At 50.7% G+C, this 18915-nt stretch overlaps 3 protein-coding genes and 1 non-coding gene across 6 annotated transcripts; 1 reads left to right on the top strand and 3 right to left on the bottom strand.

Moving 5' to 3' along the window:
- Positions 1-89: 89 nt before the first annotated feature.
- lrrc57 (leucine rich repeat containing 57) lies at positions 90-2875 on the bottom strand. Its single transcript, XM_058616287.1, has 5 exons — positions 2369-2875; positions 2149-2284; positions 1597-1865; positions 1214-1399; positions 90-1048 (listed from the first exon to the last, which is right to left on the bottom strand). Exons 1-5 carry the CDS (start codon positions 2450-2452, stop codon positions 1007-1009), a joined length of 717 nt encoding a protein of 238 aa, XP_058472270.1. The 5' UTR covers positions 2453-2875; the 3' UTR covers positions 90-1006.
- A 171-nt stretch (positions 2876-3046) lies between these two features.
- On the top strand, positions 3047-4890 carry haus2 (HAUS augmin like complex subunit 2). Of its 2 annotated transcripts, none has more exons than XM_058616289.1 (7): positions 3047-3379; positions 3569-3754; positions 3843-3941; positions 4009-4078; positions 4151-4283; positions 4533-4641; positions 4725-4890. In XM_058616289.1, the coding sequence occupies exons 2-7, from the start codon at positions 3668-3670 to the stop codon at positions 4830-4832; spliced, it is 606 nt and encodes a 201-aa protein (XP_058472272.1). In that variant the 5' UTR covers positions 3047-3379; positions 3569-3667; the 3' UTR covers positions 4833-4890. The 2 variants fall into 2 exon arrangements, with proteins under 2 accessions (XP_058472272.1, XP_058472271.1); XM_058616288.1 differs by having other exon boundaries at positions 3060-3379; positions 3668-3754.
- A 171-nt stretch (positions 4891-5061) lies between these two features.
- On the bottom strand, positions 5062-18768 carry arid4a (AT-rich interactive domain 4A). 2 transcript variants are annotated; one of them, XM_058616280.1, is made up of 25 exons: positions 17894-18768; positions 16936-16986; positions 15380-15490; positions 15098-15163; positions 14916-15006; positions 14588-14667; positions 14285-14379; positions 14037-14169; positions 13878-13957; positions 13102-13178; positions 12845-13026; positions 12640-12712; positions 12458-12552; positions 11782-11879; positions 11444-11702; positions 11143-11348; positions 10886-11047; positions 10701-10782; positions 8832-9024; positions 8694-8756; positions 7182-8621; positions 6975-7079; positions 6741-6887; positions 6259-6405; positions 5062-6181 (listed from the first exon to the last, which is right to left on the bottom strand). In XM_058616280.1, exons 2-25 carry the CDS (start codon positions 16939-16941, stop codon positions 6078-6080), a joined length of 4095 nt encoding a protein of 1364 aa, XP_058472263.1. In that variant the 5' UTR covers positions 16942-16986; positions 17894-18768; the 3' UTR covers positions 5062-6077. The 2 variants fall into 2 exon arrangements, with proteins under 2 accessions (XP_058472263.1, XP_058472264.1); XM_058616281.1 differs by lacking the exon at positions 17894-18768 and adding an exon at positions 17181-17319.
- On the bottom strand, positions 11962-12042 carry LOC131445373 (small nucleolar RNA SNORD53/SNORD92). The gene has a single exon (XR_009233842.1). It is a non-coding gene; the product is annotated as a small nucleolar RNA SNORD53/SNORD92 (small nucleolar RNA).
- Positions 18769-18915: the final 147 nt, after the last annotated feature.

The raw sequence follows: 18915 nt of genomic DNA, 5'->3' as shown, positions 1-18915 counted from the left end.
AGGGGTGAAGGTGTGACGTCACCCAGGCTCACGTGTTTGGACGGAGTAGTGATGTCATCACACAGATCAGACTGATGACTCAGCAGAAATGATGAGGAAGAGCGTTTTATTTCAACATGACAGGAAGTTGGTGATTATGTCGAGTCAGCGGAACATTCATCATGAGTGTGCGTGTGTGTGCGTGTGAGTGTGAGTGTGTGCGTAAGTGAGTGTGTGTGTGTGTGTGTGTGTGTGTGCGTGCGTGTTTGAGTGTGTGCGTGAATGAGTGAGTGTGTGCGTGAGTGTGAGTGAGTGTGTGCGGGTGTGTGAGTGTGTGCGTGCGTGTGTGAGTGAGTGTGTGCACGTGTGAGTGAGTGTGTGCGTGTGTGAGTGAGTGTGTGCGTGAGTGTGAGTGAGTGTGTGCGGGTGTGTGAGTGTGTGCGTGCGTGTGTGAGTGAGTGTGTGCACGTGTGAGTGAGTGTGTGCGTGTGTGAGTGAGTATGTGTGCGTTAGTGTGTGTTCGAGATCAGAGTTGATTATTGTAATTACTGATCAATAAAACACACACACACACTTTAACAAGCTAATTAGCAGATGTTAGTTCCACATTAGCTTCACATGCTACGATGCTAACAGCTGTGGTTAGCTAACATGAAAAACTATGTCAACATTCCAATTTATCGTTTTCTCTGTGACTCCGCCTTTAACAATATGGTTAGGGCCGGGGCGGGGTCACAAACCTGTGGCAAACTTTATAAATAAAAAGAACAGAAACAATCAGTGACATCACAGGAAGTTGTCATAATACTATTGCTAATATACGGAGACGACGTCTCTGCTCGTCCTCGTCCTCCATGAGACATCTTCTGTTTGTCCATGTGATCCTGTCGTTACCTGGGATTGGTTTAACGTCCTCACACCATGTGACGGGGGCGGAGCCAGCTGTGACATCAGAACAAGAAGAAGCTGAGTGGGAGGAGCCTTGTATAACCCCACCTCCAGGAAGTGCACTGACGTCTGGGAGTCTTCAGGTGAACTTCTTCTTAGTGGCTGTGAAACGCTCCATGTACTGAGGAGGACAAAGAACAGAGACCGGGACAGACCGTCAGAGACCGGGGAGGACCGTCAGGGACCGGGACAGGCCGCCAGAGACCACAGGGACAGGGAGAGGGTCAGAGACAGTCAGAGATGAAGAGAAACCAGGAGAGACTGAGAGACAAAGAAGTGTCCTCACCTTGTCATATCCGTCCAGGTCTCGGAGCTGCTTGACCTCAAACAGGTTTCCCTCCACAGAGAACAGGGACACCTGGGACTCTTTCAGGACGGACTCAGGGATGGACGTCAGCTCCAGACAGTTTTCCTCCAGACGGAGAACCTTTAGACGAGGACACAGAGACACCTCCGCTGACACAACCGAGATCTGGAGAAAGGGGACAAGAGGGAAACTGCTGAGTCACTGAGGCCAACACCTTCCTGACCAGATCCTGAACCACAGGACCGCCCCCCTTCAGGTCCAGCATCCAGTGTGTGTATATGTTTGTTTGATCCTCATCAGAAACCCCAGTCAACATGGTTCAGATTCAGGTTCTACTTTCTGTAGACCTGGTCCTGAGGTACCTGGTTCTGGTTGAGGTTGATCTCGATGGCCTGCAGCTCGGACACCTCCGGAGGGACAATGTGGATCTGGTTCCTGGACAGATCCAGCAGGTCCAGCTGTCTCAGGGTCGAGAGTCCAGAGGGGAACTCTGCGATCTGGTTCCCAGCCAGGCTGAGGGTCCTCAGGGATTTGAGCTGACCCAGAGCTGAGGGCAGCTGCTGGATCCGGTTCCCGTTCAGACTCAGTGTCTCCAGTTTCTTCAGCTTCCCGATCTCACTGGGGACACTGGCTGGGGACAGGGGACAGAAGACAGAAGACAGAGGACCAACCCGTTAGGGACAGACCTTTGAGTCACCTTCCACTCAGCGTCAGAGCCTGAACTCTGGTTCTGAAGCCGATTTAAAAACTACGTCCACTTTTCATAACATTCACAAAATAAAAGCCTCACTTCCTGTTCGTTCACTCACAAGCTTTACTGTAAGTGACTGGCGTGGAAACCAGACGTAACCATAGCGACAGAGAGTGGCATCAGTGTGGGCGGAGCATCACAGGTGTGTCACGTGTTCACTCACTCAGTCTGTTACAGTTCAACGTCAAACTCTTGAGCTGCAGGAAGTTTCCGATGGAGACAGGAAGGACCTCGATCCGGTTCCCCGACAGGTCCACGGTCCTCAGGTTAGAGGTCAGTCTCTGCAGCTCCTCTGGAACCTGGAGACACAACGTCAACGCATGATGTCACGCAACAGACACGCATGGACAGGTGTGGACAATGTGTGGACAGGTGTGTCTCACCTCCTGCAGACCTTTCCCTGTCAGCTGGAACACTCCGGTCTTCTGCGATGTCTCCAGGTGAGACTTGAGCGCGCTGTTCCCCATGTCCACGCGCAGTCACGCGCAACTCTACCTACCTGTTGGAGCCCACGAGGATGGGAGTCGCACTCTCCCACTTTCAACACGAAAACTCCGCCCTTAGTGCCGCTGACGTCACTCTGCGATCGCGTCCAGGTACCGGGATCAGCTGGCGAGCGTTAGCTTCAGCGTTAGCCTGTTAGCCTGTTAGCTTCTACCAAAACAACAGCAGCAGCAGACGACCGAGCGGTTTTTCCTCACACCGAGTAAATCCGAGTAAACCCGAGTAAAAACCGAGTAAACCCCGGTGACGCAGCGAAGTTTAACAGGCTCAGTTGAAGTTAATCCGGTTCATATGACGTTAATCTGGATTGAGGTGGAGGTTGTAGCTGTTGTTGTTGTTGGAGCAGCAGCGGTGGACACGCCCCGGAAACTCCGACTTCTTCTTCTTAACAAACAGCACACTGGGCGTGTTAGCGCCACCTGCTGGTCCGGAGCGTGGAGACCATTAATCACAGATAAACGGGTCTCTGTGGTTTGTACCCGTGTGAGCCAGTGACAATGACGTCACGCATGCGCACTGACGGGCTCTGCGCTGATCTCTGTGAGAATAAAGTGGGCGGGTTTAAATCGCTGACGTCACCTTTAACCTTATCAACACATGTTTATGAAAATCGAACTTTCCATCCGCTGTTTATTCCGCGGGGTGCAGTTCTCTGTATGTCCTGAGGGGGCGGTACAAAGGCGCGAGGAGCTGCACCAGCAGACGAAGAAGAAAAGCTACCGTCTCGCGCGGTTTCCGGTTCATTTCAACTTCTTTTTATTTGTGTTCGTGAGAAGAAAAAAAAAGATTCGGTTTATATTCGAAGAAACAAACAACGACGAGGCTCAGGAGCGCGTGACGTCACCGCCCACCGTCAGACTGTGTGTGTGTGAGTGTGTTACAGTTCAGAGGTGAGAGGACACACAAACGTGTTTTAGCGTCTAAACAAACAGTAAACAGATGGTGCTGAAAAGACTCGGTCCCCCCTGAGATGTGGTCCAGCAGCTGGTTAGATGACCCGAGTGTGACTGCGTGAATTTCTGTTTTCATCATTTTGATGATTGTACAAACATTTTGATTTTAACTGAAATATTTTCCAGTTCAGCCACAAATGGATGCTTCACTTTGAAAGACCACAGGGGGCGCTGTATCTGCCGCTTCATAAACAACAATAATCAGTTCCGTTGTTATCGTCTCAGATGCATCACAGCGACTCGTCCCCGTTCTTCGTGTCTCCAGCTGCTGTCCTCTTGTCCAGATGCGTCTCCAGAGGCGTGCTGTCTCAGGTGAGGTCATGTGGTCCGAGGTTATGTGATGGGGGTGGGGCTACAGGCGTGTCCCTGACTCTATTTTGTCTCTACCTGTCCTCATCAGGAGCAAATAGACTCTGCCTCCTCCAGGCCAAACCCCGCCTTCTCCTCTGAGCTGCATGAGGCTGACCAGCGAATCAGAGCCCAGCGACTCCTCAGTGAGGTAGTGTGACGTCATTAAAGTGTGTGTGTGTGTGTGTGTGTGTGACACATGTGATGTCACGTTACAGCTGAAGATGGAGCTGGAGCTGCTGCAGGTGGAGAAGGAGAGCGCTGACGTCACACACACACACTCTCTCAGTGAGTGACACACACACACACACGTGGGCTGCGGTGTGATGTAGCACTGACTCCGCCCCTTCCCCTATTCAGGTGGGAGGTTCCAGCAGCTGCAGCAGTTCTGTGATCATGTGCAGCTGCTGCTGAAGGAGCAGAACAGTGTGAGACAGAGACTCATGAAACCACTGGGTCAGACCAACCTGCCTGTCCACGCCCACCTGCACAGGTGAGTGCTGTGAGCGCCCCCTGCTGCTGAACAACCGCCTGACACACACATCAGTTCAGTCAGATTTTAATCTACGACATCTACGTCACATGATCACAAAGTGTGTAAACCACTCACTCTCCTGCACCAAAGTGACACACACACACACAGCCTCCATCACTGAGTTCAGAGTGACCACACGAGGCAGCAGAGGAGCAGCAGCAGCAGCAGCAGCAGCAGCTGCTGTTACTCACCTGTGTTGTGTTTCAGGTCCGTGGTTCAGGTTTTGGATCTGCTGCTCGTCTTCATTCAGACTCTGGAGGAGAAACTGGACTCGATTCAGAACGGCAGCAGAACCAGAAAACAGCTGAGTCAGCTGGTCAGTCCACATCTTTGTGAGTGATTGAATGAATGAATGAATGAATGAGTGACATTCACACTCTCTCTCTCTCCGTGTATCAGAATACCTCGATCGCCCAGCTGCTGGCTCAGGCAGCAGAAGTGCAGAGTTTGTCCAATCAGGTTCTTCAGTGGAAGGAAGGGGGGAGGAGCCTGCAGCATGGCCACTGACTTCACATCTGTTACTTTGTTTAAATTTGTTCTAATAAAGTTTATACTTTGGTCCACACTTCCTGTTTCCTGTTGTCAATAAAAAAAAATCAGGAACTGAAGATGCAGCCAGGGACACTGCCGAGTCATGGCGACGCTCCGCTGAGCCACGGCGACGCTCCAGCGAGGAGAACGATCATAAACAAAACTTTATTTAAAATGACGACAAAAGATTTTGTCTGAGTTTGAACATATTTAAAAACTTTATTAGAAACAGAGAGCTTCACACACACACACACACACCTAACATGGCTTCTCCTCTCAGGAGTGTGTGTGTGTGTGTGTGTGCGCGCGCGGGTAACGTGTGTGTGTGTGTGTGTGTCTAACCGCTGCTATCAAAACACCACATAGAAAAAAACAGTTCATAAACAGTACAAAGTTTTCTCTTAAAAAATATTATAAATCATTCTTTACAGGCGTGAAAAACCTTCGCTTTTATTTACAAGGGACAGACGCGTCCCCGAGGGACAGACGCGTGCCATGAGCCGCCACCACAGAGGACGAGGACGAGGACAGGAGGACGGACAGGAAACCAAAGCAGAGACAAAACTCAATCTTTTTAGTAACGTAAAAAAAAAAATCAAAGTGAAATTATTTAAATTTGGAGTCAAAATTTGTCTTTTTTTTTATTTCTGCAGTTAAAACAAATTAAAATCATTGAAATGATTAAAGTTTCCTGAGATCGTACGAATAAACTTTAATAAAAGTAACTTTATTAAACCGTAACTCCACAAACAAAGGCTTTTTCTCTTTCGCTGCCATTTCCATGTTTTTACCAAAATAAAAGCTCTGATTACACTCGCAGCAGGAAGTTGGAGTTTTTTCCAATAAATAAAATGTTTCACTTTTCTAAAAAAAAATTAAATAATTTGGCTAAGTTTGTGCTGCTGAGGAATCTGCCACGCCCCCTAAAACTCACCGATCACTGAGCAGAGGACGCATGGAAGGAAGGAAGGAAGGAAGGAAGGAAAGAAAGAAGGAAAGGAGCTCTGTGGCAGCGGCTGATTTTCTGTCATTTGTTTCCATCAACAGGAAGTCCATAGACGAGGGGGCGGGGCAATGGTCGGGTGGGCGTGTCCCTCAGTGACGTGTTCCCGACAGTCCGACGCTCACCGAGAGGAAGGTGCTTTTACCCATAATGCCCTTAGCTGTGTGAGGACGCTGTGCCTGGGGGTGGGGGGGGGGCGTGGCCCGGTGGGCGTGTCATCACCTGCACTCCACAGCGACGGTGCTCTGAGCGGGCGAGGCCGAGGACGGGCTCATGCCGGTGTCCGAAGAACCCGAGGACGTGGACGCCGTGGTGTTGGACACTGAAGACACAAAGACACACGTGAGTCACCGTCTCAGACGTCTTCACCTCCACTTCCCAGCATGCTTTGCTCCAAACCTTCTCTCTCCTTCTTCTTCAGTCTCTTCCTGCGACGGTCGATGGACGCCACCTCAGACTTCAGCGTCATGTAACACGTCCTGATCTCCTGAAGCTTCTCCTGCAGGAGCGAGATCCTCTCTGAGCTCGACATGCTCTCCAACTCATCTGAGGAGGAGCAGCAGCAGCAGCAGGTTAGGGATCACTCATCACTCATCACTGATCAATGATCTATAATCACTCATCAATAACCACTCATCACTGATCACTGATTATTGATCAGTGATCAGTGATTATAGATCAGTGATGAGTGGTTATTGATCAGTGATTATAGATCAGTGATCAGTGATTATAGATCAGTGATGAGTGGTTATTGATCAGTGATTATAGATCAGTGATGAGTGGTTATTAATCAGTGATTATAGATCAGTGATGAGTGGTTATTGATCAGTGATTATAGATCAGTGATGAGTGGTTATTGATCAGTGAGTGCAGACAGTTACCGAGCTGAAAGGTCCACTTGTGTGTCCTCTGAGGAGACGCAGGACAGTGTTTGTCTTTACTGTGAGACGACAGCGAGGGACAGACGAGCTTCTGAGACTTTGACACAGATGACGCACGCGATTGGTCCTCGCTGTCGCTGCTGTGACCTGAGGGGGTGGAGCCACACAAACACAAAGGTCACCTCTGAGTTCAAAGACCAAGCCTGACAGGTCAAAGGTCAGCGGTCAGCTCACCTGCTCCGTTCTTGTCCACCTTCCCCGCAGCGCTGGCTCGTTTCTGGCTGCGTTTGTGTTTTTTGGACGAAGGACTGCAGAGACCGTCCGTCGTCCTCTTCTGACCTGAGGGACAGAGGACACCAGAGTCATCAGACTCCGCCCACCAGCACAGTCACCCAGCACAAACAGGAAGCCCGTGTTGCCGTGGAAACGGCGCCCTCTTACCTCTGTCCTTGTTCTCCTGCAGAGACATCACAGACGCGGAGGACGAGGACGCGCTGCCGTCAAAACCCGGACTGGAGTCGCCCTCTGGCTCCGCCCCTCCTCTCTCCTCCTCCTCCTCCTCCTCCTCAGCGGTGACGGCGCTCCGGATCGGGCGCCTCTCCTCTGTGCAGGGGGCGGGGCTTGGAGTGGCTGCTGGCAGGAAGGGGTGGAGCTGAGGCTGGGGTAGGAGCGGAGTGTGAGGAGCGGGGACGGAGACTTGGAGGATAGGCAGTGGGGGTGGAGCTTGCTGCGGCTCTCTCATCATGAGGAGGAGGTGTTCCGCGGAGGGGGCGGGCTTCTCCTTCTCGTCGGGGTCGTCCAGGTCCACCTCGTGGCAGACGAGCGCCTCTGGGCCGATCTGCGGCTCCAGCTCCTCAGAGGGGGAGGAGCCTGGCACTTCTAGAGAGAGGGGAGGCGTCCCAGCATGCACCTCGTGCTCCTTCATGGCTCCGCCTGTCAGTTGCTCTTCTGGCTCCTCCCTCTGAGCGTCGTCTTGAGGACAGAGCCATTCAGGCTTCATCGCTGCCTCGCTCCTCCTCTCTGGGAGGTTCTTAGGTACAGGGGCGGGGGCTTTGGGGGAGGCCGCCGCCTCCTCCTGCTGCTTCCTGTCAGGGCGGAGCTTCTTCTCTGCTGCTCGCTGCTCTGCTGCTTTACGTTTGAGCACAGCGCTGCTCCGCTCCTCCGGTGGCCCCGCCTCCTCCTCCTCCTCAGAGGCGGAGTCAGTGTCAGAGTCTGTGGGCAGAGCCTTGGGGGGGAGGTGCTCTGTCGGCAGGCAGCAGAGGACCACCATGGGCTCGTCCTGTCTCTTTAAGACACTGCTGCTGTGGGAGGGGCTAGCGCCGGGGGTGGGACTGGCAGTGCAGAGTGGGATTCTGGGCGGAGTCTCTGAGCCCACCTCCCTGAGGTTGACCCTGCGACCTTTAACCCTGGGGGACGGGACAGGCGCGGACTCGTCTTCTGTGGAGGGCGGGGGCGAGGACGCAGCCACCTTCTCAGGGGGCGGGGACAGCTCCACAACCACTTCCTGTCCAAGAGACGGTCTCGTCTCCTTGTCCACGGGAGTCGGCGCCACCGTCACTTCTGCTGGAGGCTCCTCCCCCTGCTCCACCTCCTTGTCTGATCGGCTCAGCTCTTTGTCGTCTTTCTCCTGTTGCATGCTGGGACACACAGGAGCAGGAGGCTGGCCTGGTGTTGCCACGGCAACAGTGTCATCATGGTCAGCAGGTGCTGTGAGGTCAGTGACCTCACTTGACTCCTCCTCCTTGGCCTTTTCCTCTTCCTCCTCCTCGTCGTCGTCGTCCTCCTGGCAGGGCGGGGCTTCCGTCCTCCCTCGCCATGGCGATGGCTTTTTATCAGACGTGTCCTCTGATTCGCTGTCATCTGAAGAGTTCCCAGAATCCTCTGTGGGACAGAGGCGTGGTTTAGTGATGATGTCATTAAATCAGATGAATAATAAGAGGGCGTGGTTCTCACCGACAGACGCTCGGTCAGAGTCGTACGTCCCCGACGTTCTCCTGCTCCTCCTGCGAGGAGTGTCTGCACACAGGAAGACAACTCTCACTTCCTGTTCGTCCGCTTACAGCTAACAAAATAAAAGTCCTGCTGTCTTACCGTCTCCGTTGGCCATGCCGGACGGCGTCTCCGTCCTGCTGCTTTTGCCGTTGGACCGTCCCTCGCTGCTCGGCGTCTTGGAGACGCTGCGTCCCGCTGAGCTGGTGGGCGTGGTCCTGATCTGAGGACGACCTCGCTTTGCACCCGGAGGCTTCAGAGGCTTCTCCTCCTCTTTGTCTGTCTCGTCTTTGTTCTGGGGAGGAGACGCAGGGACGTGAGACACAGAGACACAGAGAGACAGAGAGACAGACAGAGAGAGATAGAGAGACAAGAGGAAGTGGTGCAGTGGCTCAGTGGTTCAGACCCTGTGTGCAAAGACTTCATGGTCACAAGTTCAACTCCACCCCCAGCAGGTTGTACTCAATTCCCTTGTAAGTCGCTTTGGATAAAAGCGTCTGCTAAATGACATGTGATGTAAAAGAGGAAGTGACATCACAGGTCTTTTCACTAACAACAGTTAAAGAAAATACACGGCTCAGTTTAACTAGTTAGTTAGGGGACATAACTAGTTCCCTGGTGTCCTAATGAACATGTCAGTGACATCATGCAAGGATGAAGCACCATAGCAGTTCAATAACCCTGCTAAACCCGCCCCTTTCAGAACACTCCCTTTTGTGCCTGGTCCCTTTACATGCAAAAGAGACTAGAGCTGAATCGATTCATCGATTATTAATCGATCACTAAATTAATCGACAACTATTTTGATCATCCATGAATCGTTTTTTTTCATGATTAAAACAAGATTTTCAATTGTTTAAACTTCTTAGACATGAGTATTTTCTTCATTTCTTTGCTCTGGAGAACAAAGAAATCATTCAAAGTCAATCATTTAGGTTTGTGGACAAAACAAGACATTTGAGAACATCATCATTCACAGGTTTGACCAACATTTAAGGTTTTCTGAGATTTTATGGACCAAACGATTCATCGAGAAAAGAATCCACAGATGAATCGATTATGAAAATAATCGATAGCTGCAGCTCTAAATGAGACACAGGCAAACACACGCCCACTTCTTCCTGGCTCAGCTCCTGTTCCCTCCCCTCATTCCTCTCCCCCTCCCTCCACTAGTTCTCTGACAATATCAACATGGCAGCGAGAGTGTCGTCACAGGAAGAGACGTCCGACACAAGGATCAAGCCGAACACTGACCAACTGTAAATCAGTTAAAAACACTTACAGACTTATATAACACCACTGATCGCTGTATGTGACTGTATCAGACTGAGTCTGTGCTCCGGTCATGGAGGACGTACTGAACTAATATGTTTAATTAGGACGTGTCAGAATGCTCAGTTATGACCTCTATGTGACCTTTTCTTAAACATGTGTGTGTTTGTACGTCGGTGAAATACGGTCGCTGACTAAATACGGCAACCGCTGGCCGCAGTCTGATGTGAAGTGGTGCGAACACACAAACACACGTTTGCTGACTTTATCCAGAACATTAGCTTCATATATCAAATCCTCTGTAAAACACTGTGCTCCACTGTGCAGCCACCAACAGCACACTTGTCCCTCCGCCTCGACATAATACCGCTCTTCCTCCCTCGTCTTATAGGGACAAGGTGGAGCTAAGGTGGAGCTAAGGTGGAGCTTAGGTGGAGCTAAGGTGGAGCTCTCGACGTAAACTCACTGGTGGGCGGTAACATTTGCGGTGAAATGTGCATGCTGCCGTCATAAGTGCAGGGAATTGAACATGGCGTGTTTTATGGCCTATACTTACACTGAGGAGGACCACGATAACATGAGTGAGTATTCTTTTTCCACACTTTGGCGACTGGTTGGGCCTCCAGAGTCCCAAAGATAAGTATTACAATGACAGTAAACCCCGGTCACGTGACCACACTGAACCGACAGGAATCTCACCTTCACCTTCTTCCTCTGTCTCTTCTTTGTTCCTTTCTCCACAGGCCAGATGATCCTGTCAGCCTTCACCCATTCATCATACCTGTAGACACACACACACACACGTGAGTCACACAGACAGACATACACACACACACACACACACACACACACACACACAGACAGACAGACAGACAGACAGGTACCTGACGTTCCAGCCGTAGTAATGGACTAAGTAGAACTGTTCTCCGTTGTCGATGTCAGTTTTCTTGATGTGAGCTTCATAGATCTTCTGAGTCTTTCCTCTGCCGTACTTCACCCTGACCTTCGTCCCTGTCACAGAGTCTTCATCCTCCTCATCCTCACTCCTGACACACACACACACACACACACACACGTTCAGAGACTTGTTGCCATGTCATGAATGTTTATCTTTGAAAAGTGTGATTTCAGTCTGTCTCACCCATCTCCCCTCCTCCTCCTCCTCCTCTCCTCCTCCTCCTCATCGTCCTCTTCCTCGTCCTCTTCCTCAGAACCTCTTTCAGAGTCGTCCATTCTTCTGTTGCTGCGTCTCCTCACCTCCATCTGCTCCTCGCTGTTCTCTCCTGCTCCTCTCTTCTCTGGTCCGGGGGAAGACTCCGTCTCTGCCTTCACACACCTCCTCCTCCCCTGCAACACACACACACACACAGAGGGGAGGAGTCAGAAGTGATGAAGAGTTATTGTAGACAGCGTTGAGGGCAATGATGAAATGGTCGTCTCACCCTCGGTGACGACTGTCGCTCCTTCATCTCCTCCTCCTCCTCCTCCTCCTCCTCCTCGCTCTCGCTGTCTGACTCCACCTTCTCCCTCTTTTCATCAACAGGCTCCGCCTTCACCTGTGGTGTGGGGGGGGGCTCTAAGGGCTCCGCCCCTGCCATCTTCTGGTTGGCTGGCATGGTGGGAGGGCGGGGGTTATTGTGATGGATGGTTCTGAAGGTGATGGAGGCAGAGCGACAGTACTCCTCAAACCCGTACAGGTACCTGCAGACGAGAGGAGACCAGGTGAATGAAAGACTCACTGACCCCGCCTCCTCCTCTATGACATCAGCCTCCAACTTACTTCCTGTAAGCTGTCTTCACGTTATAAGACGCAGCAGAGTTCAGGATGGGGATTCCCAGATCCATGTAGACCTGTTTCCACACGGTCCCAGACTCAATCTGAAACACACACACACACACACACACGGGTCAGAGCACTCACTTCCTGCTCCGTTTCTAATCATGTGATTGGACGATGAAGCTGGTCAGACAGCCAAGAGGAAGTGACATCACAGCACTTCAGTCCAGTTAGCGAAACCTTTCTCAGCATCATCATCCTCAGCTGTCTGCAGGTCACATGACCACAGCTGTGACGAGGGGACAGGAGGACAGACAGACAAGGAAACAGGACAGGAGGACAGACAGAGAGACGAGGGAAAAGAAGGACAGACAGACAAGGAGACCGGACAGGAGGACAGACAGAGAGACGAGGGGAAAGGAGGACAGACAGACAAGGAAACAGGACAGGACGACAGACAGAGAGACGAGGGAAAAGAAGGACAGACAGACAAGGAGACCGGACAGGAGGACAGACAGAGAGACGAGGGGAAAGGAGGACAGACGAGGAGACAGGACAGGAGGACAGACAGAGAGACGAGGGGAAAGGAGGACAGACGAGGAGACAGGACAGGAGGACAGACAGTGAGACGAGGGGAAAGGAGGACAGACAGCCGAGGAGACCGGACAGGAGGACAGACCTTGTGGCAGCCTCCCTGCTGATAAACCAGTCTGAAGAGCTTGAAGAGGTTCAGGTCTTTGTAGCCCAGCACAGGAGGTTTGTTGATGGGAGTTCCTGAACCATGAAAAACAACAACAAAGATCATCAAAGAAAACACTGATTGATTATTGATCAGAGAGAATGAGCAGAAGTCTCACTCACCTCTGTCTTCCATGAATTTATAGAGCTGCTGCAGGAAGTTGTCTCGCTCCTCAGGGTCAGACTCCTCCTCCAGCTGCACGTGTACACGCGCGCACACACACACACACACACACACACACACACACACAGACAGAGATTAGAATGTGACCACGCCCACCTGCCAGCCAATCATCATCATCATCATCATCATCATCATCAGACTCACCTCCTCCTTGATGTGCTTCTTCTTCTTCTTCTTCTCTTCTTCGTCCTCCTCTTCCTCCTCGCTCTCCTTCTCCTCTTCATCGTCATCACTGGATGAAGAGTCTAGGATCTGACTCATGTCCATCTTCCACTCTTCAGGGACGTCGTCCCTGTTCCTGAGGAACAGCTGAGCCATTTCTACAGCTAAACAAGGAGGAAGAGCACGTTAGAAAAAAAGAGTCCGTGCCCTGGTGCATTGTGGGAGTTGTAGTGCCTCACCTCTCTTGTTGGACAACTCAGACATGGTGAGAGTGAAGGAGTTGACCGGGTGGACGTGTCTCCTCGCCACCGTGTAACTGATGGAGAACCAGACATGCATGAATCAATAACTACATCCATAAACCAATAACTACATCCATAAATCAATAACTAAATCAATAATGACATCCATAAATCAACTACATCCATGAATTAATAACTAAATCAATAACGACATCCATAAATCAACTACATCCACGAATCAATAACTAAATCAATAACTACATCTATGAATCAATAACTACATCGATACGTCAATAACTAAATCAATAACTACATCCATAAATCAACAACTAAATCAATAACTACATCTATGAATCAATAACTACATCGATACGTCAATAACTAAATCAATAACTACATCCATAAATCAACAACTAAATCAATAACTACATCTATGAATCAATAACTACATCCACAAATCAATAACTACATCCATACATCAATAACTAGATCCATAAATCAATAACTAGATCCATAAATCAATAACTAAATCAATAACTGCATCCATGAATCAATAACTAAATCAATAACTACACCCATGAATCAATAACTAAATCAATAACTACATCCATGAATCAATAACTACATCCATGAATCAATAACTACATCCATGAATCAATAACTAAATCAATAACTACACCCATGAATCAATAACTAAATCAATAACTACACCCATGAATCAATAACTACATCCATGAATCAATAACTACATCCATGAATCAATAGCTACTCACAACTTGGAGTCAGTGAAGGATCGGAGCAGACACTGATCCTTCTTCACCACCAGCTCATCGTTGCAGCTCGGAGACACCACCTGCAAGACAAACACACGTGGTCATGTGATGAGCGGAGGGGGGTGTGGTCATGTGACAGACAGGTGGGGGCGTGTTTACCAGAGCCAGGAAGCAGCTGCTCGGCTCCTCCTCGTTGTCGACGCTGCAGACTTTTCCCAGCAGCTCGTCGTTCAGTCTCCTCCTGTCGTCCTCCTCTTCCTCACTGGACGAAGACTCGTTCTCCTCGTCCGCTCTGACCCCGCCCACAGACACCAGACCGTCAATAACTGACCACACAGACGACCGATAACCAATCACACACACACACACACACATAATCAATAACACACTCTCACACACACACTCACACAGCCTGGGAGGAACGACGTCCACGGTTGGATTTCTTGTTGATGACCGGCGTTCCGAAATGTTCCGGGTTTGTCAGCGGAAGCTGGTCCAACGTCTGAGGAGACGAGGAGAGGAGACAAGGGGGGAGGAGAGGTGGTAAGGATTTTTTGGCCTCAGTGAAACAACAGCCTGCCCTAAGCCCCGCCCCTCATCTTCTGTGCTGGAGTCGTGCTGTTAGCATTAGCTGCTGTGGACATTGTTGATGTTCAGGTGGAAGGACACAGCTCTGAAGCCCCTCCCCCGGTCCCTCCCCCCCGACTCACCTCACTCTCTGCAAAGTGTCTCTCTCCCTTCAGACACAGGGACGTGCGACGCAGAGTCTTCTCGTCTCCGTCGTCAAACACTGGAACGAAGACAAACGGACACACGTCACATGACCACTCACACGGCTCCGAGACAGCCAATCACAGAGCAGACGACTGTCGGTCATTAACACGTTCATCGTGATTCATTCACAGACGACTTTACACATTTATCTCATCACTGCAAGTCACATGGAACGACAGAGAGACACAGATAAAGAGACAGAGAGACAGATGTATGAAGTATTGTTGCTGATGTGAGGAGACGTGTGGACAATCAGAGACTCACCCACAGTGTAGAGACTGGCATCTGTAAGTTTAGTGATGACACCCTCACTGGACACGCCCTCATTAGTTTTCACCTCCACCGAGGAGCCCACCTGAGACACACACACAGATTAGAACAGGTCATAGGGGGCGCTAGTGGACCATGTGAGGGGACGTGTGCGTGGACCATCATGGTCATCTTACCCTCAGAGGTCCTTTCACCTGATCGTCCTGCACCACCTGAGACGCACTGTCCCCTTTCAGAGTCACCTGAGACAGAGACAAAGAGTCAAAACCTCGCTCACTGTGATCATCATCAGATTATGTGACTTTATGTAATCTCAATATTCTAGTGGACACGTTATTATACATGTCATGGACACTCTTCAGTGACCACCCTCTCTGACCAATCAGAAGCTCAGTGATGGATCAACACTGGACATAACAGGTTGTCCGAGGCTGTGATGTCACTTCCTGTTGTCTCACCTTCACCTTCACCAGGCGTTTGACAGTCTTGATCTTGGCCTCACAGAACGCTCCTCTGTACTTGGCACTGACGTCCGTCCCCACGCTCAGATAGGCAGGCTCGTCTGCTGCCTGCAACACACACACACACAGTGACATCAGTACACACACACAGTGACATCAGTGCACACACACACACACAGTGACATCAGTGCACACACACACACAGTGACATCAGTACACACACACACAGTGACATCAGTGCACACACACACACACAGTGACATCAGTACACACACACAGTGACATCAGTACACACACACACAGTGACATCAGTACACACACACAGTGACATCAGTACACACCCACACACAGTGACATCAGTACACACACACACAGTGACATCAGTACACACCCACACACAATGACATCAGTACACACACACAGTGACATCAGTACACACACACACAGTGACATCAGTGCACACACACACAGTGACATCAGTACACACACAGTGACATCAGTACACACCCACACACAATGACATCAGTACACACACACAGTGACATCAGTGTACACACACACACACACACACACACACACACACACGGTGACATCAGTGTACACACACACACACGGTGACATCAGTGCACACACACACACAGTGACATCAGTGTACACACACACACGGTGACATCAGTGTACACACACACACACGGTGACATCAGTGCACACACACACAGTGACATCAGCGCACACACACACACAGTGACATCAGTGTACACACACAGTGACATCAGTACACACACACAGTGACATCAGTGCACACACACACAGTGACATCAGTACACACACACGGTGACATCAGTACACACACACACAGTGACATCAGTACACACACACACACACACACAGTCACATCAGTACACACACACACAGTCACATCAGTACACACACACACACACAGTCACATCAGTACACACACACACAGTGACATCAGTGTACACACACACGCAGTGACATCAGTACACACACACACACACACACACAGTGACATCAGTACACACACACACGGTGACATCAGTACACACACACACAGTGACATCAGTACACACACAGTGACATCAGTGTACACACACACACACACACACAGTGACATCAGTACACACACATACATCAGTACACACACAGTGACATCAGTACAATTCTTAATGTGATTCAGATCATGACACTCATGTCGTATGATTTAAAATCAGTATCAGTTTTTTAAATCAACTCAGATTGATAAACTGTGACCGCCAGGTTAACGGGATTATTTCACCTGGAGATTCCACACACGTCACTGCACACACACATCACATGACCAACACCTCTCTGTGTGTGTGTGTGTGTGTGTGTGTGTGTGTGTGTGTGTGTGTGTGTGTGTGCGTGCCACAGTGACACTGGTGTACAGTGATACTGGTGTGTTTGTGTCTACAGTGACACTGGTGTGTGTACGCATGTGTGTACAGTGACACTGGTGTGAATGTGTGTGTGATGATGAAGTGATGAAGAGGAGGAGCTGGTCAAACACTCACCTTCATCTTCACTTGTGTGTGATGGAGTCCAGCTCGAGACACTGAGGGTCACTGAAAGACATGTGGACAATAAAAGGACACACTGTCAAACTGTCCTCGTGCCAAGCTAAAACACATAGCCTCTCACGAGTGTTAGTCTCCCCCCCCCCCCCCCCCCCATCTCTAATAACATATGTGGCAGCAGTAGCTTTCTTTAGCTTTAGCATTAGCATTAGCAGCTCCTCACTAGTAAACAACACACTGACCGTCGTCCCCGCGGGCTGGAGCGGAGCTGTGGGCGGCAGAAGGTGAAGGGATCACGGCGATCTCCTTCTTCCCGCTCCGCTCTCAGCTCCTCTGAGTCACGTCGCCATGTCAGCTCTGCTAGCTCTGCTAACTTCACCCCCCCCCCCCCCGAAAGCGCCTGCTAACAGCGGGGTGAGGAGGGGGAGACACGGTCACTGCTCCATAAACGAACCAGAACCACGAGCAAAGGCCGAGCAGCGGCTATTTGTCCCAGCGGGGACAGAAACAGAGACAGAGACAAACGTCCACTCTGAGCTCCGCAGCTACGTTTAGCTCGTTGGCTAACTGGAGACTCAGCTAGCTAGTTTGTGGATCTGAACGGCGATTTAAACCGTGACCTCAGCGAAGAGCGAGCTCCTCCAGCGGCCACACGAGTGCTGCTCTGCTGCTGAACGAACACAAGCAGAACCAGAACCGGTGACAATGACTGGACAAACATTTTGTGGAGGGTTTATTTTGTTCCACAAAGACGCAGGAGCTTCACGTTTGTTCGCCGCAAAAACAAGCAGCAGCGCCGCTGCCGTTCAGCCCGCGGTCCGCTCCGAACACAGACGGCTCTGCGCGGAGCTGCCGCCGCCGCCTCACGTACTCACGCTGCCCGGGATACACACCACTTGACCGGCTACAAGTTCTGGTTCTGTTCGTGGAGGGAAAAGAAGGTTTTTTTACTCACATTCGCGGCCTCGGCTGCTTCCTCTCTCTCAGACTGCGAAGCGATTCACGAACAACAAGCTGTTGAGCCCGAGCTGTGTTTCCCGACACGCGATTGGCTGCGGTGACAGCGCCGCTTCCAGCCGACACATCTGATTGGCTGAACGATTCCTCGATTCTGATTGGACAGATGTATTACGGCGTCGCCGTTGGTCGATACGAACGCGGCGCCACGAGGGAAATGACGACATCAACTGCGTGTTTGTCCAATGAGAGAAGAGCTGGAGTGAAAAGCGCGACACTGGACGTCACCATTGGTCACGCGCGTGTTGTTCCAGCAGCGGCGCGTCGCGATTGGCTGAGCGGGCTTCCTTGTCTGAGGCCGGACGGTGCAGAAAGCCCCGCCCAGTTACGTGCTAAAGACGTTCACACCAAACTCCGTTCAAAATTCGCCTGAGTTAAAATCACCGTGTTTATCGTCGAGATCCCGCGACTGAACGAGACACACAGCGTCACGTTTCCTGACGTGGTCGGTCATTAAACATCCACGGAAATCACAAAATTCACGCCGATGCGTGTGAAATATCACCGCGTTCCAAAGCTGCTCCTCCCACCATGTCACCGGAAAGAGAAGAGTGCATTTGAGTTGAATTTACACTCGAACACGCGATGATTGGAACATGGACATGTTCGCCGAACTCACGCGCTGTAGCTGTGACTTTGTCATTATTATCTGTGTAGACGTTCAGTGACTGTAACACGACACTTTCCGTCACAGACGTCACGTTCTCAGGGCTCGTGCTGCTTTCCGTTTCAGAACAAACACGAGCACACCACGAGAAGCGTGGACTCGACGGGGAATTGGAACCCGGGCAGAATCACGGGACCGGGACCGAGCTGAACACTGAATGAGCGGGACACGTTTACGTAACAGGACAGCAGTGACGTCACATGGAACAAGGAGGTTATGTTTTACTACACAACAGACACACGAAGAAGAACAGCCAGGGAGGGCGTGGTTTACAAACTTCAGTTTCCTGTTGG

Source organism: Solea solea, chromosome 18 (assembly GCF_958295425.1).
Source record: "Solea solea chromosome 18, fSolSol10.1, whole genome shotgun sequence".
NCBI classification, from domain to species: domain Eukaryota; kingdom Metazoa; phylum Chordata; class Actinopteri; order Pleuronectiformes; family Soleidae; genus Solea; species Solea solea.
Note: the sequence above shows the minus strand (reverse complement) of the source record. Positions and strands in the feature narration are given on the sequence as shown.

What these genes read in the sequence shown, in the direction of transcription:
- lrrc57 (XM_058616287.1), bottom strand. Translation starts at nt 2,452, where the DNA reads ATGGGGAACAGCGCGCTCAAGTCTCACCTGGAGACATCGCAGAAGACC. An exon ending in GTTGAACTGTAACAGACTGA is followed by an intron (nt 1,866 to 2,148) that starts GTGAGTGAACAC and finishes CCCTGTCCCCAG; the next exon opens with CCAGTGTCCCCAGTGAGATC. An exon ending in ACCTGGACGGATATGACAAG is followed by an intron (nt 1,049 to 1,213) that starts GTGAGGACACTT and finishes TGTCCTCCTCAG; the next exon opens with TACATGGAGCGTTTCACAGC.
- arid4a (XM_058616280.1), bottom strand. An exon ending in AGGTGAAAGGACCTCTGAGG is followed by an intron (nt 15,007 to 15,097) that starts GTAAGATGACCA and finishes TGTGTGTCTCAG; the next exon opens with GTGGGCTCCTCGGTGGAGGT. An exon ending in TGCCAGTCTCTACACTGTGG is followed by an intron (nt 14,668 to 14,915) that starts GTGAGTCTCTGA and finishes TCTTCGTTCCAG; the next exon opens with TGTTTGACGACGGAGACGAG.
- haus2 (XM_058616289.1), top strand. Translation starts at nt 3,668, where the DNA reads ATGCATCACAGCGACTCGTCCCCGTTCTTCGTGTCTCCAGCTGCTGTC. An exon ending in CCAGAGGCGTGCTGTCTCAG is followed by an intron (nt 3,755 to 3,842) that starts GTGAGGTCATGT and finishes TGTCCTCATCAG; the next exon opens with GAGCAAATAGACTCTGCCTC. An exon ending in CCCAGCGACTCCTCAGTGAG is followed by an intron (nt 3,942 to 4,008) that starts GTAGTGTGACGT and finishes GTCACGTTACAG; the next exon opens with CTGAAGATGGAGCTGGAGCT.